General features: G+C 42.3%; 2 protein-coding genes across 2 annotated transcripts; both read left to right on the forward strand.

Moving 5' to 3' along the window:
• The first annotated feature begins 7,059 nt into the window (after positions 1-7,059).
• Positions 7,060-8,004, forward strand: LOC127040851 (olfactory receptor 10A2-like). The gene has a single exon (XM_050935416.1). It carries the CDS (start codon positions 7,060-7,062, stop codon positions 8,002-8,004), a length of 945 nt encoding a protein of 314 aa, XP_050791373.1.
• Positions 8,005-19,057: 11,053 nt separating this feature from the next.
• On the forward strand, positions 19,058-20,011 carry LOC127040928 (olfactory receptor 5V1-like). The gene is made up of 2 exons (XM_050935465.1): positions 19,058-19,352; positions 19,614-20,011. Exons 1-2 carry the CDS (start codon positions 19,058-19,060, stop codon positions 20,009-20,011), a joined length of 693 nt encoding a protein of 230 aa, XP_050791422.1.
• The last annotated feature ends 442 nt before the right edge of the window (positions 20,012-20,453 follow it).

A 20,453-nucleotide genomic window follows, 5' to 3' on the forward strand; every position in this document is an offset into this window, starting at 1 on the left:
GTCTTTTGTTGCTTCCACTGAGGTCAAAGACGAATCTCCAATTCACTTCTCATGCGTTCCCCTAAATAGAATTGGACCAAACTCTCAGCTTCTTTGTCTTGGTTCCTAAGTGTTGTAGGAGAAATCTGGCCCATGTGTCTGCTCAGTGCTAGACAGCTGACCAGTGTTAGTGAAAGAGATTAAATTTCTTCTCCCCTGATCTTTCACCAATTAAGAACTTAGGGTTACAGTTCAGGTTAGGGTGAGTTTTACAACTGACTACAATGAGAACAGGATCTGGGTTTCAGTTCTGCTTTCTTCTTGAAATGTGTCTGTGAAATATATTCTGTAATTGTAAGAGTTAGGACACTGAAGCTGTCTTGATCCTCAGAGTCCTGGGTCTCCTGAGAGCATAGTGCTTTTTAGTGAAATAGTTACAGTGTGTGGGGTTTGCATTCATTTCACATTCCAACATTGTCTCTTTCTCTCTGTGATAGTCTCTTGCTGTCTCTTTTGGTCTGATCCTTTTCCCATTGAAGGCAATGAGAAAATTCACTCTCTCTCTCTCTTAATCTGTCCCTCCACTTCTTTTTTTGTACAAGAAGGTTTCAGTTTCTCCATCCAAACCAAGGTGGGTTTTCCCCTTATTTAAAGTCATATAGTTGCATAATGGAAGTGCATTTGTCATGCAAGCATGAAGCAAAAATAAAATAACATGCAATAAAATAGATGAGAGCCTGAAGTGCCTACTCAGTTTTCAGACAATCACAGGAGCAATTCTGTGATTCACAACACCTGAGATAGGTGCCTAGACTCCCTGTAAATGAATGGGGAAAGCTAGGTACCTTAGACTGCGAGTCACAAAAGCTGGGTTGGTAGCCACTAAGCTAGCCAGTTTAAATGCTGATGAAAGGCAGGTGTCCTACAGCCTGCCCCCTCACAGAGTTATGTGACTCCCTCTGCTTATAATTCTCAGTGGTGAAACCACTTTTAATAGAGTTAGGCACCCTGATGGATTAAGTTAATGAGTAAAATGTACTCATATGAGGAAATCTTCTGGCTGAGTTGCACTGGTATTGTATGCGTGATGTCATGATGTGATCAACGTTATTCACCTGAGGACATGGAACAACTCTTTTGAGGAAAGTAAGGGTGAGACTATGTGTGTCAATACCAACAGTGACTACTTGTGCCACTAAGCTTGGAGAAAAGTACCTGTGTGTGTGTAAGCACAGTACATCCGTGACAGTATATAGGTCTATTTATCTGAGAAAGGCGGAATAAGAGCCAATGGTTAGAAACTGAAGCCAGACAAAATCAAATTACAAATAAAGCTCTCATTTTTACCAGTAGTGGTGATTAACCTTTGGCACAAACTACTGAGGGAAGAGGTGGATTCTTCATCTGTTGATGTCTTCAGATTAAGTCTGTATTCCTTGCTGGAAGACGTGCTTTAGAGAAACACAAGTCATGCTCTAGGGCTTGTCTACTTGGTGGGGCAATGCACACTTATAAGTGTGTGATACCTGAAGCTCACTAAAGTGTTGCATTTTAATTCATTCATATAGACCCTGCTGGCACACACTAAAGGTTCCCTAGTGCGCTTTAACTTAGTCCTCTTTCAAACAACACTGTGTTAAAGCACACCAGGGAGCACACCAGCAGGGTCTCTGCAGACCAATTAATATGAGCGTTAGAAATCACACCACTGTAAGTGAGCATTATCCACCATGTAGACCATACTTCACTCCAACACAAGTTATTAGGCTCAATAAAGGAATAACTGAGTGAAATGTAATGCTCTGTGCACTGCAGGAGCTCAGACTAGTTGGTCACATGGTCCCTTCTGGCCTGATACTCTGTGACTCTGTGAAAACAGTGATGAGGAAGTGAGACTGAAGCGCTCATGTGAACAGGGCCTGGGGCTTGGACTGATAATGTGAGCAAGCTCTAGTCATGTGTGATTGTTCATGTGAATGGGTTTGCTCTGGGCATTAGTAGGGTTGGTCATGTGAGTGGGGCTCATTGGGGGAGGGGGCTGTCTATCCATCCATTTAAATAATTCATCCATCCACCTTCTATATCTATCCACCTGCTCTATGTATCAGTCCCTCTATCTACTGTATCCTTCCATCCATCCACATAATTATCCAATAACCTTCTCTTATTATTGATCTACCTATCCATTCCTAAGTTCTTCATTTGCATGTTTCAAGGGAACTCAAGGGAGTTAAGTGCGCCAATAGGGTGCCTTAGTTTAGGCTAATATTACAACCCTAGCCTTCATTGCCGTAGGAGCACTTGAATAGGATTTAGGACATTTGGAAACCATTGCCAGCTCTGGCACTGGCCTACTTTGTGAACTTGGATAATTCACTTCATTTCTCCTCCAGGTCTCTGCTTTCCCTCCTGAAGTTTCTCTCTTGTCTATTTAGACCTTGAGCTCTTCCAGGAAAGAACTGATCCACACTGTGTGTTTGTCCAGTGCCTGGCACAATGGAACCTGATCTCTGCTGAGACCTTGAGCCACTGATGTAATATAAGTCATAGAATTATAGAATCAAAAGACTGGAAGGGACCTCGAGAAGTCATCTAGTCCAGTCCCCTGCACTTCTGGCACAACTAACTCTCATCTAGACCAGTAGTCCCCAAGCCCTTTACTTCACACATACCCTTGCCTCTATCCTCCCACCTAATCCAGAGCCAGGACCAGGAGCGGGGCCTCAATTCTGGGAAGGGAGATGCAGACGGGGTAAGGAGGCTGAGGCTGGGGCCACAGCTGGGGGCAGGTCTGGGAGCAGTGTCTCCACCAGGCCAGGAGCTGGGGCCCCTGGCATGGGGCTGGTGGCAGGGACCCCAGGTGTTGGGCCCGAAGGTCCCCAGTCATGGGGCTGGTAACTAGGGCCAGCAGCCAGGGCCAGGACTGGAGCTGGGTGATGTTCCCTTCCCACCCCCTGTGGGTGCTGTCCTGAGCCCCAGCCTTGCATCCCTGAACATTTCTCCAGTTTGAGGACCTCTGATCTAAACCAACCCTGATAGGTCATATTTCAACCTTCTTCTTCATCATCATCATCATCATCATCATCAGGTTTTGGGGTTCTAAACTCTCCTAAATGTAGGAGCACTCTATCCTGCAGGGTTGGTTCAGGCCCATCACTATTCAGAACACCCTACCAATAAATGAGGTAATAGTTATCAAGCCAACTATATGTGTATATTTACACCAGGTAATAATGAGTTCCCAGGAAACAAGCCCCTTGGGGAGAAGGCCACATAAACATCTCATGATACCATAAATATGTTACCAGACACCTCAGAGAAGGACAGCAACATTGCCAGATCACATCAACTCACTTAACCCCAGTACTAAAACTATACTAGCAAGTTTTATGGTATGATTAAGGTAATGTGTGAACAGTCAATTTGCCTGTAATTGCTACCATCAGATGGCTCTGTTGAAATGTTCCAGTGCTGATGAGTAACTCCTGATAAGAAGACTAAACCAACCCTGTTTTGCTGTCAGTAGGAAACCCTCACTCTGGCAGAGGAAGGTAAAGATTTTCATGAGATGAGTTCAGCAGTTTTCTCTCCCTCCAGTTGCTGACATTCTTTCACCTATTTTTGTGTTGCTCCAAAAGGCAAACTTTACATATGATTGTCGGTAATTTACTTTCTTAAACTGATGAAATAACTAGCAGGTTCATATTTCCAGAGATGTGAAACGTGCTTCATTATTAATCCTGGTTACTGTTCTATCTATCTATCTATCTATTTAATCTATTATATTTTTGTAGTGCACTGTTGAAAGATTAAGAGAAACTTTTAACACCTTTGGTGTCTCATGCACTAGTCATTTTTGTTGTCTTGTCTTTCTTCCCACCCTGTTGGTTGTCTCCACAGTGAGTTCTCCTCCCTTCACACTCCCTGAAACTGTCCTTTACCAAAGGACTCTGATGAATATTTTTCCAGCTTCATCCAAGGGGTGTTTCTTTAGGCTTATTCTTCCTGATTCGTCAACAGCCTTCCACATGGTGCATCACTAGCTCTTCAATGCTTTCCTCTGGCCTCCTGTATAACTAGGTTTGGTAAAAATTCATTTTTTAAATATATAATTTAAAGGACAAATGCAGAGGACTTCACTTAGGAAGGAACAATCAGTTGCACACATACAAAATGGGAAATGACTGCCTAAGAAAGAGTGCTCCAGAAAGGGATCTGGGAGTTACATATCGTGGATCACAAGCAAAATATGAGTCAACAGCGTAACACTGTTGCAAAAAGATGAACATCATTCTGGGATTTATTAGCAGGTGCACTAAGCAAGACATGAGAAGCAATTCTTCCACTCTACTCTGTGATGATTAGGCCTCAACTGAAGTATTGTGTCCAGTTCTGGGCCCCATATTTTAGGAAAGATGTTGACAAATATGAGAAGAGCAGAGCAACAAAAATGATTTAACATCTAGAAAACATGACCTATGAAGAAAGATTGAAAGAACTAGGTTTGTTTAGTCTTGAAAAGAGAAGACAGAGGGGGGACATGATAACAGTTTTCAAGTACATAAAAGGTTGTTACACGGAGGAGGGAGAAGAATTGTTCTTAACCTCTGGGGACAGGACAAGAAGTAATGGGCTTCAATTGCAGCAAGGGTGGTTTAGGTTGGGCATTAGGAAAGATTTAATAACTTTCAGGGTGGTTAAGCACAGGAACAAATTGCCTAGGGAGGGTGTGGAATGTCCATCATTGAGGGTTTTTAAGAACAGATCAGACAAACGCTCATGTGGGATGGTCCAGTAATGACGTAGCCTTGCCCTGAGTGTAAGGGATTGGACTAAATGACCTCTCAAGGTCCCTTCCTGTCCTATGAATCTATGAGTCTATGATTTTCTAAGTCACAAGAGGATAATCAATTAATTCACCTTTTTGCCTTTGAAACTCTCCCCTCAGTATCACAAGATGTTACAGGTGGCGAGGAGCTATAAGATTAACATCTAGAATGTTCAGACCTCTGTGATAAAACAGATAAAAATGGATCACAATTAATCTGATTTGGAGGTCATGTGGGAAATGGATAAAGACGATTGACAAGTTCTGCTCTTAATTATACCAGCGGACAACCCATTGGAGTCAAGTGGCTGGTTTCACTACTCTGGTTCCATTATTCTGGTGAAACTCCATAGGTTTCCCTGGAGTTGCATTGAGATAAAACTAGAACAACACAGTAGTGAACCAGGCACATTGTGTATATGAGTAGCATTTTCAGCCATCCTCTTGCTTTAGCTAATACAGTATTTATATTACAAGTATGGATAGAATTTGTCAAGGATTTAGGGACCCAACTTCTATTGCCTTTCAGTGGATTTTGGGCTCCTAACTCCCTTTGAAATAGAGTTCTCTGAGAATTTGCTACAAAATATTTTTTGCTGAAAAATGCTGATTCATGTAAACTGAATTCATACATGGGAAAATGAATGAAATTCTGATGGGTTTCAATGAATTTCTCTGCTCACAAAATGGACATCTTCTAAACAAAACAGTTCAGTTGAAAATGACTTTTTTATTTCAAAATTAAACTTTATTTAGAAAGAATAAAAAGGGTAAATTCGAATGAAGCATTTTTCAAAATTATCAAAACCAAACATTTTTATTGCCTCAAACTGTTTGATTGGTTGATTGATTCATTCATTAATTGAATTACTTGGTCTATTGGTTCACAAAAGATTTTTTGGCCTGATTCAGGATGGGAATATTTTTTTCTGAAATCTCAAAAATTCTTACTGGATGGGAAAACCATTTCAAACCCAGCCCCAGTTAGAGGCTGTGAAAACCACAGTCCAAACAATGTTCTAGTTACTTTTGCATTTTTTTTTCATTCGTGTATGTTTTGCAGATCACAGACTTCTACTGGCTTCCACTTGTACTCTGACATTGGCTTGAAATAACAGAGAGTTTCCATCACACTATATTTCTCAGAGATTTTAATATCTTGCTCATAGTCAGTGGCTGCCTCAGGAACAGAAGGTGGATCATAAATGGGGTAGTCCAGAAGGTGACACTTCTGACCACTTTCCATGACAATCAGACTGATAGGAAATACTACCTTGCCTGCAGCGTGAATTCCACTGAACATAATTAAACTTACCAAAGAGGACAGAAAATCTGAAGGCTTTCGGAGAACTGGATTACTCTCTTCATAACCTCTTTCAGACTCAGAGTAAAAATGTTTAGAAGAATGTGTTGCAAATATGGCAATTTCCTGCAATATCCTTGAAAAACCTTATTGAATTAAGTTTAAGTATCTTTGGAGTCCATTGTATTAAATGAATGGTTTATACTTTATTGTGGGCCAGGATTACCTGTAACCTCTCCAGAGTGAGAGAGGGGTGATGAACCCTTGGCAGTAGTATGAGCTTCAAAGGATTGTATTTAGGAATGGGCCAGATAAGAATATAGTTTTAGAACATATACAGATAAGTGGCTTTCCTGGGAAGCTCCAGCCATTTGAAGCTATGTCCTGAGGAGAGAGCTATTCTCGGCTGATTACCTATTCCTGGAATCTAAAAAACAAAGGTCCAGGCTGTATAAAGGAGAGGCAAAAGTTTTCATGAATGTGTGAGTTCTGAGATAATGCTGTTATGAACTTGTAATCTGGGAAAAACCCTTTGGTGAGTTGGGAAGGAACGACTCCTAGCAGAGCCCTTGCTGGAGTTGAGGTGATCTCTGGTTATCTTATGAGCAAGCATATAGGTTCTTTTATTATTTTAATATGTTTTCTCTGTAACGCTTTCACCTTAAGAGTAAACATTCTTGCTTAGAAAGAATTGCATAGTAACATATTGCTGGGGGGAATGAATCCATTTGTAGGCTTGGAAGAGAAAAGAAAGCACAGACGTAGGCCTGCTAAGGCTTACTGAGGAAAGCAGAAGGTAGGCAGGGCTCGAAGCCCTCTGGTAAAGAGGGAGAGACATGAGTCTCTACCCCAGAGAAGTGACAACTGAGGAACTGAGAGCATAGAGTGGGTGCCCTTGGTGGAACAAAAGGAGGGAAATATAGATGAAGTTGCCCTGAATGATGACAGAATGACCTGGGCCAACCAGACTGTGGTCACTGAGTTAATTCTCCTAGGGTTCTCCAATCTCCCCCAGCTCCAGCGCCTGCTCTTTGCGATATTCCTGGCTGCTTATGTGATAACCCTAATGGGTAACATTCTCATCATCCTCATCACAACAGCGGATCCTGTTCTTCATAGCCCGATGTACTTCTTCCTCCGGAACTTGTCCTGCCTGGAGATCTGTTTCACCTCAGTCATCGTCCCTAAGCTGCTGGCGAACCTCCTGTCTGCCAATCAAACCATCTCCTTCCATGGCTGCATCTTGCAGATGTATTTCTTCTTCTTCTTTGGCAGCACAGAGTGCTTCCTCCTGGCCGCCATGGCCTACGACCGCTATGTGGCAATATGCAACCCCCTGCGCTATACAGTTGTCATGAATAGGAGGATTTGCATCCAGCTGGCAGTGACTTCATGGGTCTCAGGGATTCCTGTAGGAACAGTGCAGACCACTTGGCTGTTCAGTTTCCCCTTCTGTGGTCCCACTGAAATCAACCACTTCTTCTGTGACAGCCCCCCAGTGTTGAAACTGGTGTGTGGGGACACCTACCTATTTGAGATGTATGCTGTGACAGGCACCATTGTAATTGTATTGTTCCCCTTCATCTTCATCCTGGTCTCCTACATCTGCATCATCTCCACCATCCTGAGGATACCCTCAGCTGAAGGCAGACTCAAGACCTTCTCCACCTGCTCCTCTCACCTCATGGTGGTGACTCTGTTCTACAGCACAGCTGGCTTGACCTATTTCCGACCTAAATCCAGCTACTCCCCAGACACCAAGAAGCTGCTCTCTCTCTCCTACACAGTCTTCACACCCATGTTAAACCCCATCATCTACAGCCTGAGGAACAAAGAGGTGAAGGGGGCCATCAGGAAAATGCTGGGTTGGCAAATATGTTCAAGGCAATTTTGATTTTTTTTCCCCCAGGCAGGTGAATGTTTCAGTTAACTCAAAGGCTTTTACCATGTGGCCTTTGGTATCATACATGGAGAGGATACAGATCTCAAACTGTATTGTTTTTGTTGAGACTTTCAAAAGGACAACGGGGGTCAACTGGAGATAGGTCCCCAAATTCCTTACGTCTATTGTAAATCCTATACTTAGTTTAAATATAAATACATCGCGCATCATGGATCCAATTTGAATGGAAATTTGGGTGCCCAAATCTCTTAGTCTCTTTTAAAAATCTCAGCTTATATTTTAAACAAGGACCATGAATGGGATTCTGAGCTCAGATACACCTCTGAATATCTAGAGTAACTCCAGATTTATACCACTTGAAATGAAATGAGAATGAAGCCTCTTCTTTCCTGGTGTACCTGTAACTTGTCCATGTGATGTTTCTTCCCATGACTATATCTTGCTTCTCTCTTCCGCATGAGCTCTCTGCTGGCTTCCAAGTTGATTCTAAGATAACCATTTTGACATGTGTGCTGGAAGTTAGGCATCCAGTTCTGACTGAGTTCCAAGGGTATTTAGGCACCTTACTACTTTAACCAACTCAGATTCCCTGCCATAAAACTCTGTCTAATGGATCCATAGGTCACTCTCTGCCACACTTAAAGTCAGTGGAAGTAACAGAGCTGGAGCCTCATTGATCTATGGGAGGAGGCGTTTTGTCAGGTTGTTATATATGAGAGTCCAACATCTTTGGAACTCATAGCCCCTGTGCTCCAACTAGTCATGAGTTTGTCAACCTTCAGGGCACAGAGCAAGTGTCATCTTTCTCTGCTGCACACAGGGAGATGTGGGATGGGCTAGGGCTGGGTAAACTTGCTGTGGAACACTGGTGAGAGATTCTGGGAGCTGGGTGTGGTGGGATGAGGGCTCAGTTTCTGTCAGATATATATTGCTGCTGAGTTGTTTGACCTTGTGGTATTTGACTGGGTTTAATTGTTGAAAAGTACTTTTGAAAAGATTTTCAAGGCCACCCAGAGATTTGATTGGGTGTTATTTTATTGTAGAGCGGAAAGTATTTAAATGAGTAAACAAATAAATAGGGTTTGGCTAGAACAAAATGAGAACCAGAAATAAATATAAATATTCATCCGTGTCTGATTAATTATTATTCTTACACAGAGGTCCCAGTGAGCATGAGGAAATGTTTGTAGAAACAATAAATACTGAGGAACATGAGACTGGATCATTCCCCCTCTTCAGTCGCACAAAATAACACTATTTATTCACTCTTTTCTAACAAACTGCTCTCACCACTAGATTTTATTCAGGTTTCTCTCATGATGTAGGCAGTAAAATAACTGCACAACATCAGTGGATCAATGTTAGGCTACAGCAGCTGGGAATCTGGCCCAATGACTATAGTGGAGCTACGATAATTTTCACCACATGTGAAAGTGGTCCATCACTAGTAGTTGACACAGGGCTGCATTTACATGGTTTGCTACAACATTTCCTTGAGAACAGCTTTTATAGAGAAGGTGAAGCTAGAATAGCATAGTCCTATGAATGTATTAAAAATTGTGTCCTGTCAAGCACGAAAGCAGGCAGGCAAACACCTCTGAGAACAATCATTGATTTAAAATCAATATTAGGGAGAGAAGGAAACCAGGGGAAATTATCAAAAGCACAAGGTGCAGTTTGGTGCCCCACTAACACTAAAATTTCCCCCCAGTTATATAGGCACAGGAATCATGGGACCATATCTGTGAATTTGAGTAAAGAAAGTCAAACAGCAATTTACTGAGTCATTCCCAAAACAAAAAGAGAAGGTGACACAGAAGCAGCAGTCCCAGCTGTGGTTTAAGAGGATTTATCGAAGATAAGCAAAGTGGCTCTGCTGTGGAGGCACCAGTACTAATTCCAGACATGGGTGAGGATGTCCGTGGGCTGCAGTAAAGGGAGTTATTGTCTAGAGATATTTAAATCCTTCCAATGAACTAGGATTCATTTGTTATGGATCCTGCCATGCTACTCAGATGAGAAACGGACACCCACCACTGCCAGTGATTTACCTCATTAGACACGTAAAATTGTCCAGTTTCCTCCAGGTTCATAAGGGCAGGGAGCTGAAACTGACCTCACCCGTCTCATTACTGTTTGTGAAATTGATACTCCCCAACTGTTGCACTCTATTGAAACAGGAACAACAGCTCTTTTATTCCCTTACCTTTAACCAACTTCCTCCAGTTTGGACCTGGTTTCTCCTCACTGAAGACTCTAATAACCTCTTTATAGCTAAATACAATTGAAGCTTACTTTACTCTCATCCTTCCTGATGTGCCAGCTGCCCTGAGCAATATAGACACTTTGCTCTCTGCTCTATCTCTTCTTTGGCTTCCCTGCCACAGCAGATTCCTCCTAAGCCTCTATCTTCTTCTTTACTTGAATTATTATTATTAATCATAATAATTCATGTCTGCAATGATCATACATGTCTGGACCTAATCCAATGAGTAATTCTCGTTCAAATGAATAATTTTTCCCATCAAGGATTAATTCTCTTTTTTTTTTAGTGCCATAAACTCCAACTTTGAAAGTTCAGGCTTTAAGCCTCTGACAGTGAAGAACTATATCTGAGAGCAGCAATTCTTTAGTGACTGATCCTGCAAATTTTACCACTCATTTGGTAGCACGAGTGATCACATTTCATTCTATGGTGCCAGGCACTTTACTAAAGTGGATGGCTGGAATTCTGAAAGGATCCTAATGGGTTTATGTGCCCAGATCCTATTGATTGGTCAGTGCAGAACAATGCATGCAAAAATAGTGTGTATAGACCAAACTTGTTGTGACACATGCCTAGATGAGAAAGAAAGTGAGGACTTTTAAACAAGTTTAAAAAAAGATTAAATATATTTCTTTTAACTCCAAATTGCTTTATCTGGCTATTCTCCAGCTGTTTCCCCAAACTGTCCTCCAGATGAAGATAAGAACATAACAGTGGTCAGACCAAAGGTCCATCTAGCCCAGTATTCTGTCTTCCGACAGTGGTCAATGCCAGGTACCCCAGAGGGAATGAACAGAACAGGCAATCATCAAGTGAGTCATCCCCTGTTGCCCATTCCCATCTTCTGGCAAACAGACTAGAGACATCATCCCTGTCCATCCTGGCTAACAGCTGTTGATAAACCTACCCTCCATGAACTTATCTAGTTATTTTTTGAGCCCTGTTATAGTCTTGGCCTTCACAACATCTTCTGGCAAGGAGTTCCACAGGTTCATTGTGTATTGTGTGAAAAAATACTTCCCTTTGTTTGTTTTACACTGATTGCCGACCAGTAAGCATGACAACTTTTATGTGGACAGGAATGTTTATCCCCCTCCTGCCTCCAAAAATGGCAGCATGTAATCTCAATCTCCAGATGATGGGAACTGAAAATAAGTCAAGCTGCCCTGAGCTACACAGTTAAGAATTAGGCTCCTTGTACATTTAGACAGAGATTTTCACAGGCACCGGATGGAGTCAGTCAACCAGGTCTCATTGATTTTCAATGGGAGTTGGATGACACATTCCCTTAGGTACCTTTGAAAACTGATTTGCTTCAGCGATGCAGTCACTGATGGTTTATCTGGAGTGGACCAGTGGAGAGTGTCCTGGATGGGAGCAAGAGGCCCTGAGTTATTCCCTCCTGTATAAAATTAATTATAGCTCTTTCCTGCTCTGAACCATTTTCCACCAGGAAATGCTGATTTGACAGAATCAATATATTCTACAGGAATATATTGATTCTTTCTAAGGTTTCAATGGTAATAAGCCAGGCTTGCTCTGAATCTGCTTCGCTGGCTTCCCACCAGCTGTCCACCTCCCAAGAATTTCCAAACAGAAATTTCAGGTCCTGCACAGCTCTCTGTGTAGCTGTTGAGTTAGGGTAGCAAATTTACCTGAACTGATCATTTCTTTTTTGTTAGGGGATTATGTTGGCTGCATGTCGAACCAAAAACAACTCCCACATCCCACCCCACTTGTTGTTATTGTTATTTCTTTGTATCATCATAATAGGTTGAGGCCTTAGCTCATGACCATGACCCCATTGTGCTAGGTATTGTACAAGCTCAGAACAAAAAAGAGCTTACAATATAAGATAAGAGACAACAGATGGAGACAGAGAGACAAAAGGGGGAGTACAAGAAGCAATGAGACAATGAGACTTGTTCCATCAGCTGGGCTCTTTTAATTTTTTTTTAAATATTCATTTGATGGGGAAAAAATTGTCTACTTTGTGTTTTATTTCATGTTTTCATTTTTACTGCTCTTCATTATGATTAGTCCTTGGTCTTCCTTGTCATTCTCTTTATTTTTGTGTGTTTCATGTTCTTCATAAGGCTCTTGTCTTCCTGATGAGTGTGTGGGTGTGCGTGGGTGTGGGTGGGGCATGGGTGGTGTGGGGGTGTGCATGTTTCTGTGTGTATTGTAACACTGAACCTCTTTCCCCCCTCTTCTGGTTTGTTTCACTGTTTTCTTTGTTTTTTATGTTTTTTTCAGACTCCAGTCATTGTTGGGTTAGGTGGGCAGGTGATGGCTGGTGTTGCAGGACTGTGATAGAGAGGAGTTCTCACTAGATGATCTGATGGGCACTTCAGGCCATGAACTCTATTGCTCTATGGTTGTATCATTTATTTTATTTTTTTGTTTTTTCATCATCTTGGTTTTCTGGGGTGGGGGGTTGTTGTTTGTTTCTTCTTTTGTTTTTCCTTCCTAGGGCCTGACACCGGCCTGACTTGTCAACCTAGTAGCATGTTGTAATTTTTGAAAACAAATAAAGAAGAGTATTTAATTTCTACATGTGCCTCTGACAGTCAGCAGTTGTAGACTCTTTTCCGTTTAAGTGGAGCAGGTATGAGAGGGAGACAAAGATGTGTGCTACGCATTTAAGCAACGTCAACTGAATTAAGTTTGATGATGGAAATCATATGAAAGCTATAGTCCCCCTCCCCTCCGTTTCTCAGTTTTTTTTCTCTCATGGCGAACACATACTTCTGGATGGTATCTGCTCCTTTCCTCCATCATTACCCTAAAGAGGTGTAAAAGGGAAAGAGCATCACACTGCATTTTGATGATATTTTGAGACACTGTGGATCTTTGCCAAGTCTTAGCCATACCGAATGTTGTCTAACTTGAACTGGGAACTGGAGAAAAACGTTTCTGAAGAGGAATTGAAAGAACCTATCATTATACTAGAATTCTGGAGACAGCAAACCCCACCTCCCCAGCAGATCGAATTCAAGAAGACCCAGGCTATGCTCTCAGTTACATATATACAGAAGCTCTGATGTTGTTCAAGAAAAAACACAGGGCAGAATTTATTCCTAGATCTCTCTTTATCATGACTCCAGATTATAAATGCTTTTTTTTTTTAAAAAAATAGCATGAGACTATGGTCAAGCCCCATGTATTTCTTCCTCCAGAACTTGTCCTTTGTGGACATCTTATTCAATTTAGTCACTGTACCAAAGATGCCGATGAAGCTCCTCTCTAAGAATAAAGACATCTACTTCTCTGGTGACATGACACATATGTATTTCTTCTTCTTTGGCATCACAGAGTCCTTCCTCCTGTCCGCCATGGCTATGCAGCTATATATGGCCCATTGCATTACACCACCATCATGAACAAGAACTTTTGTAAAAAGCTGGCAGTGACTTCTTGGATCTCAAGGATTCCCATGGGAACTGTGCAAACAACATGGTTGTTTAGTTTCCCATTCTGATGGTCCAGTGAGTTGAACCACTTCTTCTGTGATGCACGCACCAGTTCTAGAGTTCATCTGTGCAGACTCCTACCTTTTTGTATGTATGCATTAATTGCCTCCACTATACTTACCTCTCCATCCTTTCTGATTATCTTTTTTTCCTATGTCCATATCATCTCCACCATCCTAAAGATGCCAACAGCCATAGGAAGGCCCAAAATCTTTTCCACCTGCTCCTCTCAATTCATTGTGGTGATTCTATTCTATGGCATGGCCAGTTTGACCTACCTCTGACCCGAATCCATCTACTCCACAAATACCAAGAAGCTGCTCTCTCTTTCCTACACAATCTTCTCAACAATGTTTAATTCCATTATCTATAGCCTGAGGAACAATGAGGTGAAAGGGGCCCTCCAGACAATTTCGCACCAAAGAAATGTGTTTTGATAAGGAGGTGAACATTTTTGGTAGCTGAAACTCTGATATTATGGTGACTCCTTGAACTGAAGGTTAATACACAGAGCTTTGCATTTTCACCCCAGCTTGACACCCACCAACTACTCATCTAGACAAGTCCTGACTTCCAGTGTGCAATCGTGTCTCTAAACTGCCTAGATGTCACTTCTTTTCAAGGCTGTATTGAACACATGCCATATGAAATAATCTCCACTGGCTATATACTGGTTTCTTGGTTTGTTTTAAGATGTTGGTTTTGTCTAACAGTAAAAATAGTAAAATATTTCACAGGGGAATTTATACTGGTTTATCAAAATTGTGAAAAATTTTTAAAAAATCAATAACATTTTCTGATTTCTGAAATATATATATATATAAAACCCCTTCTGCCAGGCAGAGCCATCAGCAATCAGGGCTGGGTTCAACATCTAGTCGTTCCTTTCTATTGATACAACACACAACCGTCTCAAGCCCCCACCTAGTAACTTAGGAAGATTACACACCACCCCTGAGAGGCATTACTTCCCCACTCGCAAGCAGAGAGTCTTGGTGTAGAAAAGAAGCTTTTAATGAAAGTAGTGAAGTAACTCGATGTTAATTTGGGAAAACACCACAAACAGGATTAATAAATATAAACCCTAAGCAAAAAACCTACCCCTAAATAAGTTGGGCAGTGTCCTTTTTCCTTCAGGTTCTTAAGTCCAGCAATGCAAAAGTCCCTTTAATGTGCCTGTCCCTTCTCTGCACCCCACTCACAGTTACTGTCCTTGGTCAGTGCAGACCCAGAGTTCATAGGTGCATTTGCAGAATTCACCTCCCATCCTGGGTGGAAGTAAGGAGACACCTTACTTGCTCCATGGCCCCTCTCTGCCAGTCATCCTGCTGGCCACTTGCTGCACCTCTCCACCAGCCACTCACTGTGCTGCCTGGCCATCTTGCCAACCACTCGCTCACTGTGCCACCTGGCCACCTCACCAGCTCTTCATTCACCAGCTGATTGTCAGTCACCTTCTGCTGCCACCTGCCTCTGTGCTGTGACCTCTGCACATAAGTCTCATAGTGATTTTCAGCTCTTTGCAGGCTGGGCAGAAACACTCTAATTTGAGTGATTTCAGCTCTCAGTGATTTTCTGCTCTGGGCAGAAACACAATGTTGACGGGTTGGATCACAGAAATCCCCTTGGGAACTGCCAAGTGATATGCCAAAACTACTTCAGCCCCTGCTTTCCCTGCCAGCTCGGGACCCCAGCACCCTCTCTTGCTGAGCCAGACACACCCATCTGCTCCAACACAGACCCAGGGTCTGAATTACTTGCCCAAAAGCTGCAGACTTAACTGAAAGCAGCTCACAGAAGTGTTTTTGTCTTTAACATTCAGATGCCCAACTTCCAATGGGATCTAAACTCATAAATTGTTTGCCCTCTATAACACTGATAGAGAGATATGCATAGCTGTTTGCCCTCCCGCACACACAGGTATTAATACATTCTCTGAGTTAATTAATAAGTAAAAAGTGATTTTATTAAATACCAAAAGTAGGTTTTAAGTGGTTCCAAGCAGTAACAGAGACCAGGGCCAGCTCTAGGTTTTTTGCTGGCCCAAGCAAAAAAAATTTTGGCTACTCCCCGTCCCAGCCCTGGGCTCCCTCCCAAATCCCCTGCTGCCCCAGCGCTGGGCTTCCTCCTTTACCCACTGCCACTAGTGCCCTACCCCCATCTGGCTGCTGCCATAGTCCTGGGCTCCCCCCTTCCCCCCCACTAGTGTCCCCTCACACCTTCCGCTGCCCCAGCCCTGGGCTTTCCCTCCCCCACACCTGCACCCTCCTTCCGCCGCAGCCCTGGGTCACTGGTAACTTGCTCCAAGGGCGGGTCATTCAGCAGCAATTTTGGATGTGCACAGAACACATCCAAATTAAGGGAATTAAGACTGAGAGGAAAAACAACTGAGGAAAGTTGGCAGTTTTTCAAAGGGACGCTATTAAGGGCCCAAAAGCAAGTTATTCCAATGGTTAGGAAAGATAGAAAATGTGGCAAAAGACCACCTTGGCTTACCCTTGAGATCTTGCGTGACCTACAAAATAAAAAGGCGTCATATAAAAAATGGAAACTAGGTCAGATCGCGAAGGATGAATATAGGCAAATAACACAGGAATGCAGAGGCAAGATTAGAAAAGCAAAGGCACAAAATGAACTCAAACTAGCTATGGGAATAAAGGGAAACAAGAAGACTTTTTATCAATACATTAGAAGCAAGAGGAAGACTAAGGACAGGGTAGGCCCACTGCTCAATGAGGAGGGGGAAACAGTAACGGGAGACTTGGAAATGGCAGAGATGCTTAATGACTTCTTTGTTTCGGTCTTCACTGAGAAGTCTAAAGGAATGTCTAGTATACTGAATGCTTACGGGAAGAGGGTAGGTTTAGAAGAGAAAATAAGGAAAGAGCAAGTAAAAAATCACTTAGAAAAGTTAGATGCCTGCAAGTCACCAGGGCCTGATGAAATGCATCCTAGAATACTCAAGGAGTTAATGGAAGAGGTATCTGAGCCTCTAGCTATTACCTTTGGGAAATCATGGGAGACGGGGGAGATTCCAGAAGACTGGAAGGGGGCAAATATAGTGCCCATCTATAAAAAGGGAAATAAAAACAACCCAGGAAACTACAGACCAGTTAGTTTAACTTCTGTGCCAGGGAAGATAATGGAGCAGGTAATCAAAGAAATCATCTGCAAACACTTGGAAGGTGGTAAGGTGATAGGGAATAGCCAGCATGGATTTGTAAAGAACAAATCGTGTCAAATTAATCTGATAGCATTCTTTGATAGGATAACGAGCCTTGTGGATAAGGGAGAAGCGGTGGATGTGATATACCTAGACTTTAGTAAGGCATTTGATACAGTCTCTCATGATATTCTTATAGATAAGCTAGGAAAGTACAATTTAGATGGGGCTACTATAAGGTGGGTGCATAACTGGTTGGATAACCATACTCAGAGAGTAGTTGTTAATGGCTCCCAATCCTGCTGGAAAGGTATAACAAGTGGGGTTCCGCAGGGGTCTGTTTTGGGACCGGTTCGGTTCAATATCTTCATCAACGATTTAGATGTTGGCATAGAAAGTACGCTTATTAAGTTTGCTGACGATACCAAACTGGGAGGGATTGCAACTGATTTAGAGGACAGGGTCAAAATTCAAAATGATCTGGACAAATTGGAGAAATGGTCTGAGGTAAACAGGATGAAGTTCAATAAAGATAAATGCAAAGTGCTCCACTTAGGAAGGAACAATCAGTTTCACACATACAGAATGGGAAGAGACTGTCTAGGAAGGAGTATGGCAGAAAGAGATCTAGGGGTCATAGTAGACCACAAGCTTAATATGAGTCAACAGTGAGATACTGTTGCAAAAAAAGCAAATGTGATTCTGGGATGAATTAACAGGTGTGTTGTAAACAAGACACGAGAAGTCATTCTTCCTCTTTACTCTGCGCTGGTTAGGCCTCAACTGGAGTATTGTGTCCAGTTCTGGGCACTGCATTTCAAGAAAGATGTGGAGAAATTGGAGAGGGTCCAGAGAAGAGCAACAAGAATGATTAAAGGTCTTGAGAACATGACCTATGAAGGAAGGCTGAAGGAATTGGGTTTGTTTAGTTTGGGAAAGAGAAGACTGAGAGGGGACATGATAGCAGTTTTCAGGTATCTAAAAGGGTGTCATCAGGAGGAGGGAGAAAACTTGTTCACCTTAGCCTCCAATGATAGAACAAGAAGCAATGGGCTTAAACTGCAGCAAGGGAGATTTAAGTTGGACATTAGGAAAAAGTTCCTAACTGTCAGGGTAGTTAAACACTGGAATAGATTGCCTAGGGAAGTTGTGGAATCTCCATCTCTGGAGGTATTTAAGAGTAGGTTAGATAAATGTCTATTAAGGATGGTCTAGACTGTATTTGGTCCTGCCATGAGGGCAGGGGACTGGACTCGATGACCTTTCGAGGTCCCTTCCAGTCCTAGAGTCTATGAGTCTATGAGTCTATAAGATCCCTTACAAATCCTTGTCAATTCTTTCCCTACTTCCACACTTTCACTGCTCAGAAAGGATTGCCCAGTGCTCAATCATCAGATATGTGTTCAATTCCTGGCTCTCCCAATATTGAAAATAATTCTCAGCAATTCCCCATCTGCCTTTCTGTAACCGATTTACATCTGTACAAAACATTACAGTCCATCCCCCTATCTGGAGTAAGGTGACATATACTGGTTATGCCATCTGAGAAGCTAGCCCAATTGTTCTAATCTGACAGTGTTTTACAAAGGTGTAAATGATGACACAAGGTGTAAGACTGCTGATCTCTCTGTGCCGCAGTTCCTGATTTATGTTGGTGGTGTGAAGATAAAGGAATTAGTGTTTATGAAGCAGTCTTTACACTCTTGGTTTCATGTAAGTACCTAGGTAGACAGAACCACTAGATCATATTGGCATCACAAGCAGTAAAGCACTTCTGAACTTTCCAATGTGTTCATAAGATTATGGAAATGTTGGAATTAAAAGGTTTAAGAGCAGGTGAGATAGTAGAAAAATTGTGGGGGCCTCTTTTATGGCTAAAGATTAAAAGTCCAGTTGAACAGCCACTTCACAGGTGATTGGGGGTAGTATGTTGGGAAGAGAACTGAGTTTGGGGGGTGTCAAGGATTACCTGATTACTAACTAGTGATGGTTGCTTTTAGTATAATTGGTAGAAATCTGTAATCTTGGAGCTAAAGGGCCAGGATTCTAATCCTACTATTTGCAGTGTGTGTGTTATTGTGTCTGTGTTCCATAGTACATTAATTTTTTTACAACACAACATTGTTTTTCTCTAGACAACAAATGGCTGGGTTAGAGAAGGTGAATCAAACCACTATCACAGAATTTCTGCTGGTTGGATTTGAGACCCGTCCTGAGCTGCAGATAACCCTCTTTGCGATGTTTTTCATTATCTACCTGTCAACCATTGCTGGGAACATTCTCCTCATTCTCACAGTTTGGACTGACCATCATCTCCACACTCCCATGTACTTCTTTCTCAGCAACTTGTCCTGCCTGGAAACCGGCTATGTTTCCAATGTCATCCCCAGGCTGCTGGTGAGTTTTCTGACGCAGGACAAGACCATCTCTCTGCCAGGTTGTTGCATCCAGTTGTATGTTTTTAGCTTCCTGGGGACTACTGAATGTTTCCTCCTGACTGGGATGTCCTATGACCGGTACTTAGCAATATGCAGACCATTCCATTATGTAACTCTGATGAGCTCCAGGACTTGCTTTCTGTTGGCAGTTGCTTCTTGGACATGTGGATTTGTGGCTCCTTCCTTTACAGTAATTATGACATCTAAATTGGCATTTTGCAGCCAGAGTGAAATTAACCACTTCTTTTGTGATTTAACAGCAGTGTTGAGACTTTCCTGTGAAGACACCAGCATCATTAAGGTAACATCCCTGATCTTAGCTTCCATCATAACCCTGGCCCCATTTGTCCTGACCATTACATCCTACATCTATGTCATCCTAACCATCCTGGGAATCCCATCCACTGCTGGGAGGAAAAAGGCCTTTTCCACTTGTTCCTCTCACCTCATTGTTGTCTCAACTTTCTACGGGGCTTTGATCATCATGTATGTGGTGCCCTCAGGAAACCAGTCTCTGGATTTCAACAAGGTGTTCTCCCTGCTCTACACAGTGGTAACTCCCATGTTCAACCCCATTGTCTACAGCCTGAGGAACAAAGAGGTGAAAGGTGCCTTGGGAAGAGTAATCCATAAAATGTTGCTTTCTCCCAAGATGTAGCAAAGTTGTATGCCCCCATTTTCAAGTGAAATCACAAGGGAAGAAAATTCAGCAGAGAAATTCTAATGTCAAATACTCCAACAACATCCTAGGTTCTTGAATGCAAATGATTCTGCTTCATCAATGGTTTTATAACTCAAAGGTTACCTGAAAAGTGTGCAAGTGTGTGGATGTGGGTGGGTATGAAAGAAAAAGAGAGATGATGAGCTATTTTGTTCATTTTTCCTTCTTCTATGATGTAGCTATCAGAAATTCACATCTAGGGTAACCTGGACGTTTCTACAGATGGAGGTTTATGATTTCAGAGACACCAAGGAATTACAACCAGGTTAACGGAGAATGCCTGGCACACACAGCCCCATTAAAACTCCCTCCAGGAGAAATTTTCCATGCTGCTGTGTTGGGTCCAAATCCACTGGACCTGTGTGCTTTACATTTCCTG

Source organism: Gopherus flavomarginatus, assembly GCF_025201925.1.
Source record: "Gopherus flavomarginatus isolate rGopFla2 chromosome 11 unlocalized genomic scaffold, rGopFla2.mat.asm SUPER_11_unloc_1, whole genome shotgun sequence".
NCBI lineage: Eukaryota > Metazoa > Chordata > Testudines > Testudinidae > Gopherus > Gopherus flavomarginatus.

Excerpts from the sequence above, each read along its gene's own strand:
- LOC127040928 (XM_050935465.1), top strand. The coding sequence starts at position 19,058 with ATGGCTGGGTTAGAGAAGGTGAATCAAACCACTATCACAGAATTTCTG. Across the intron at positions 19,353-19,613 it reads CAAGACCATCTCTCTGCCAG|CAGTGTTGAGACTTTCCTGT; the intron begins GTTGTTGCATCC and ends GTGATTTAACAG.
- LOC127040851 (XM_050935416.1), top strand. The coding sequence starts at position 7,060 with ATGACCTGGGCCAACCAGACTGTGGTCACTGAGTTAATTCTCCTAGGG.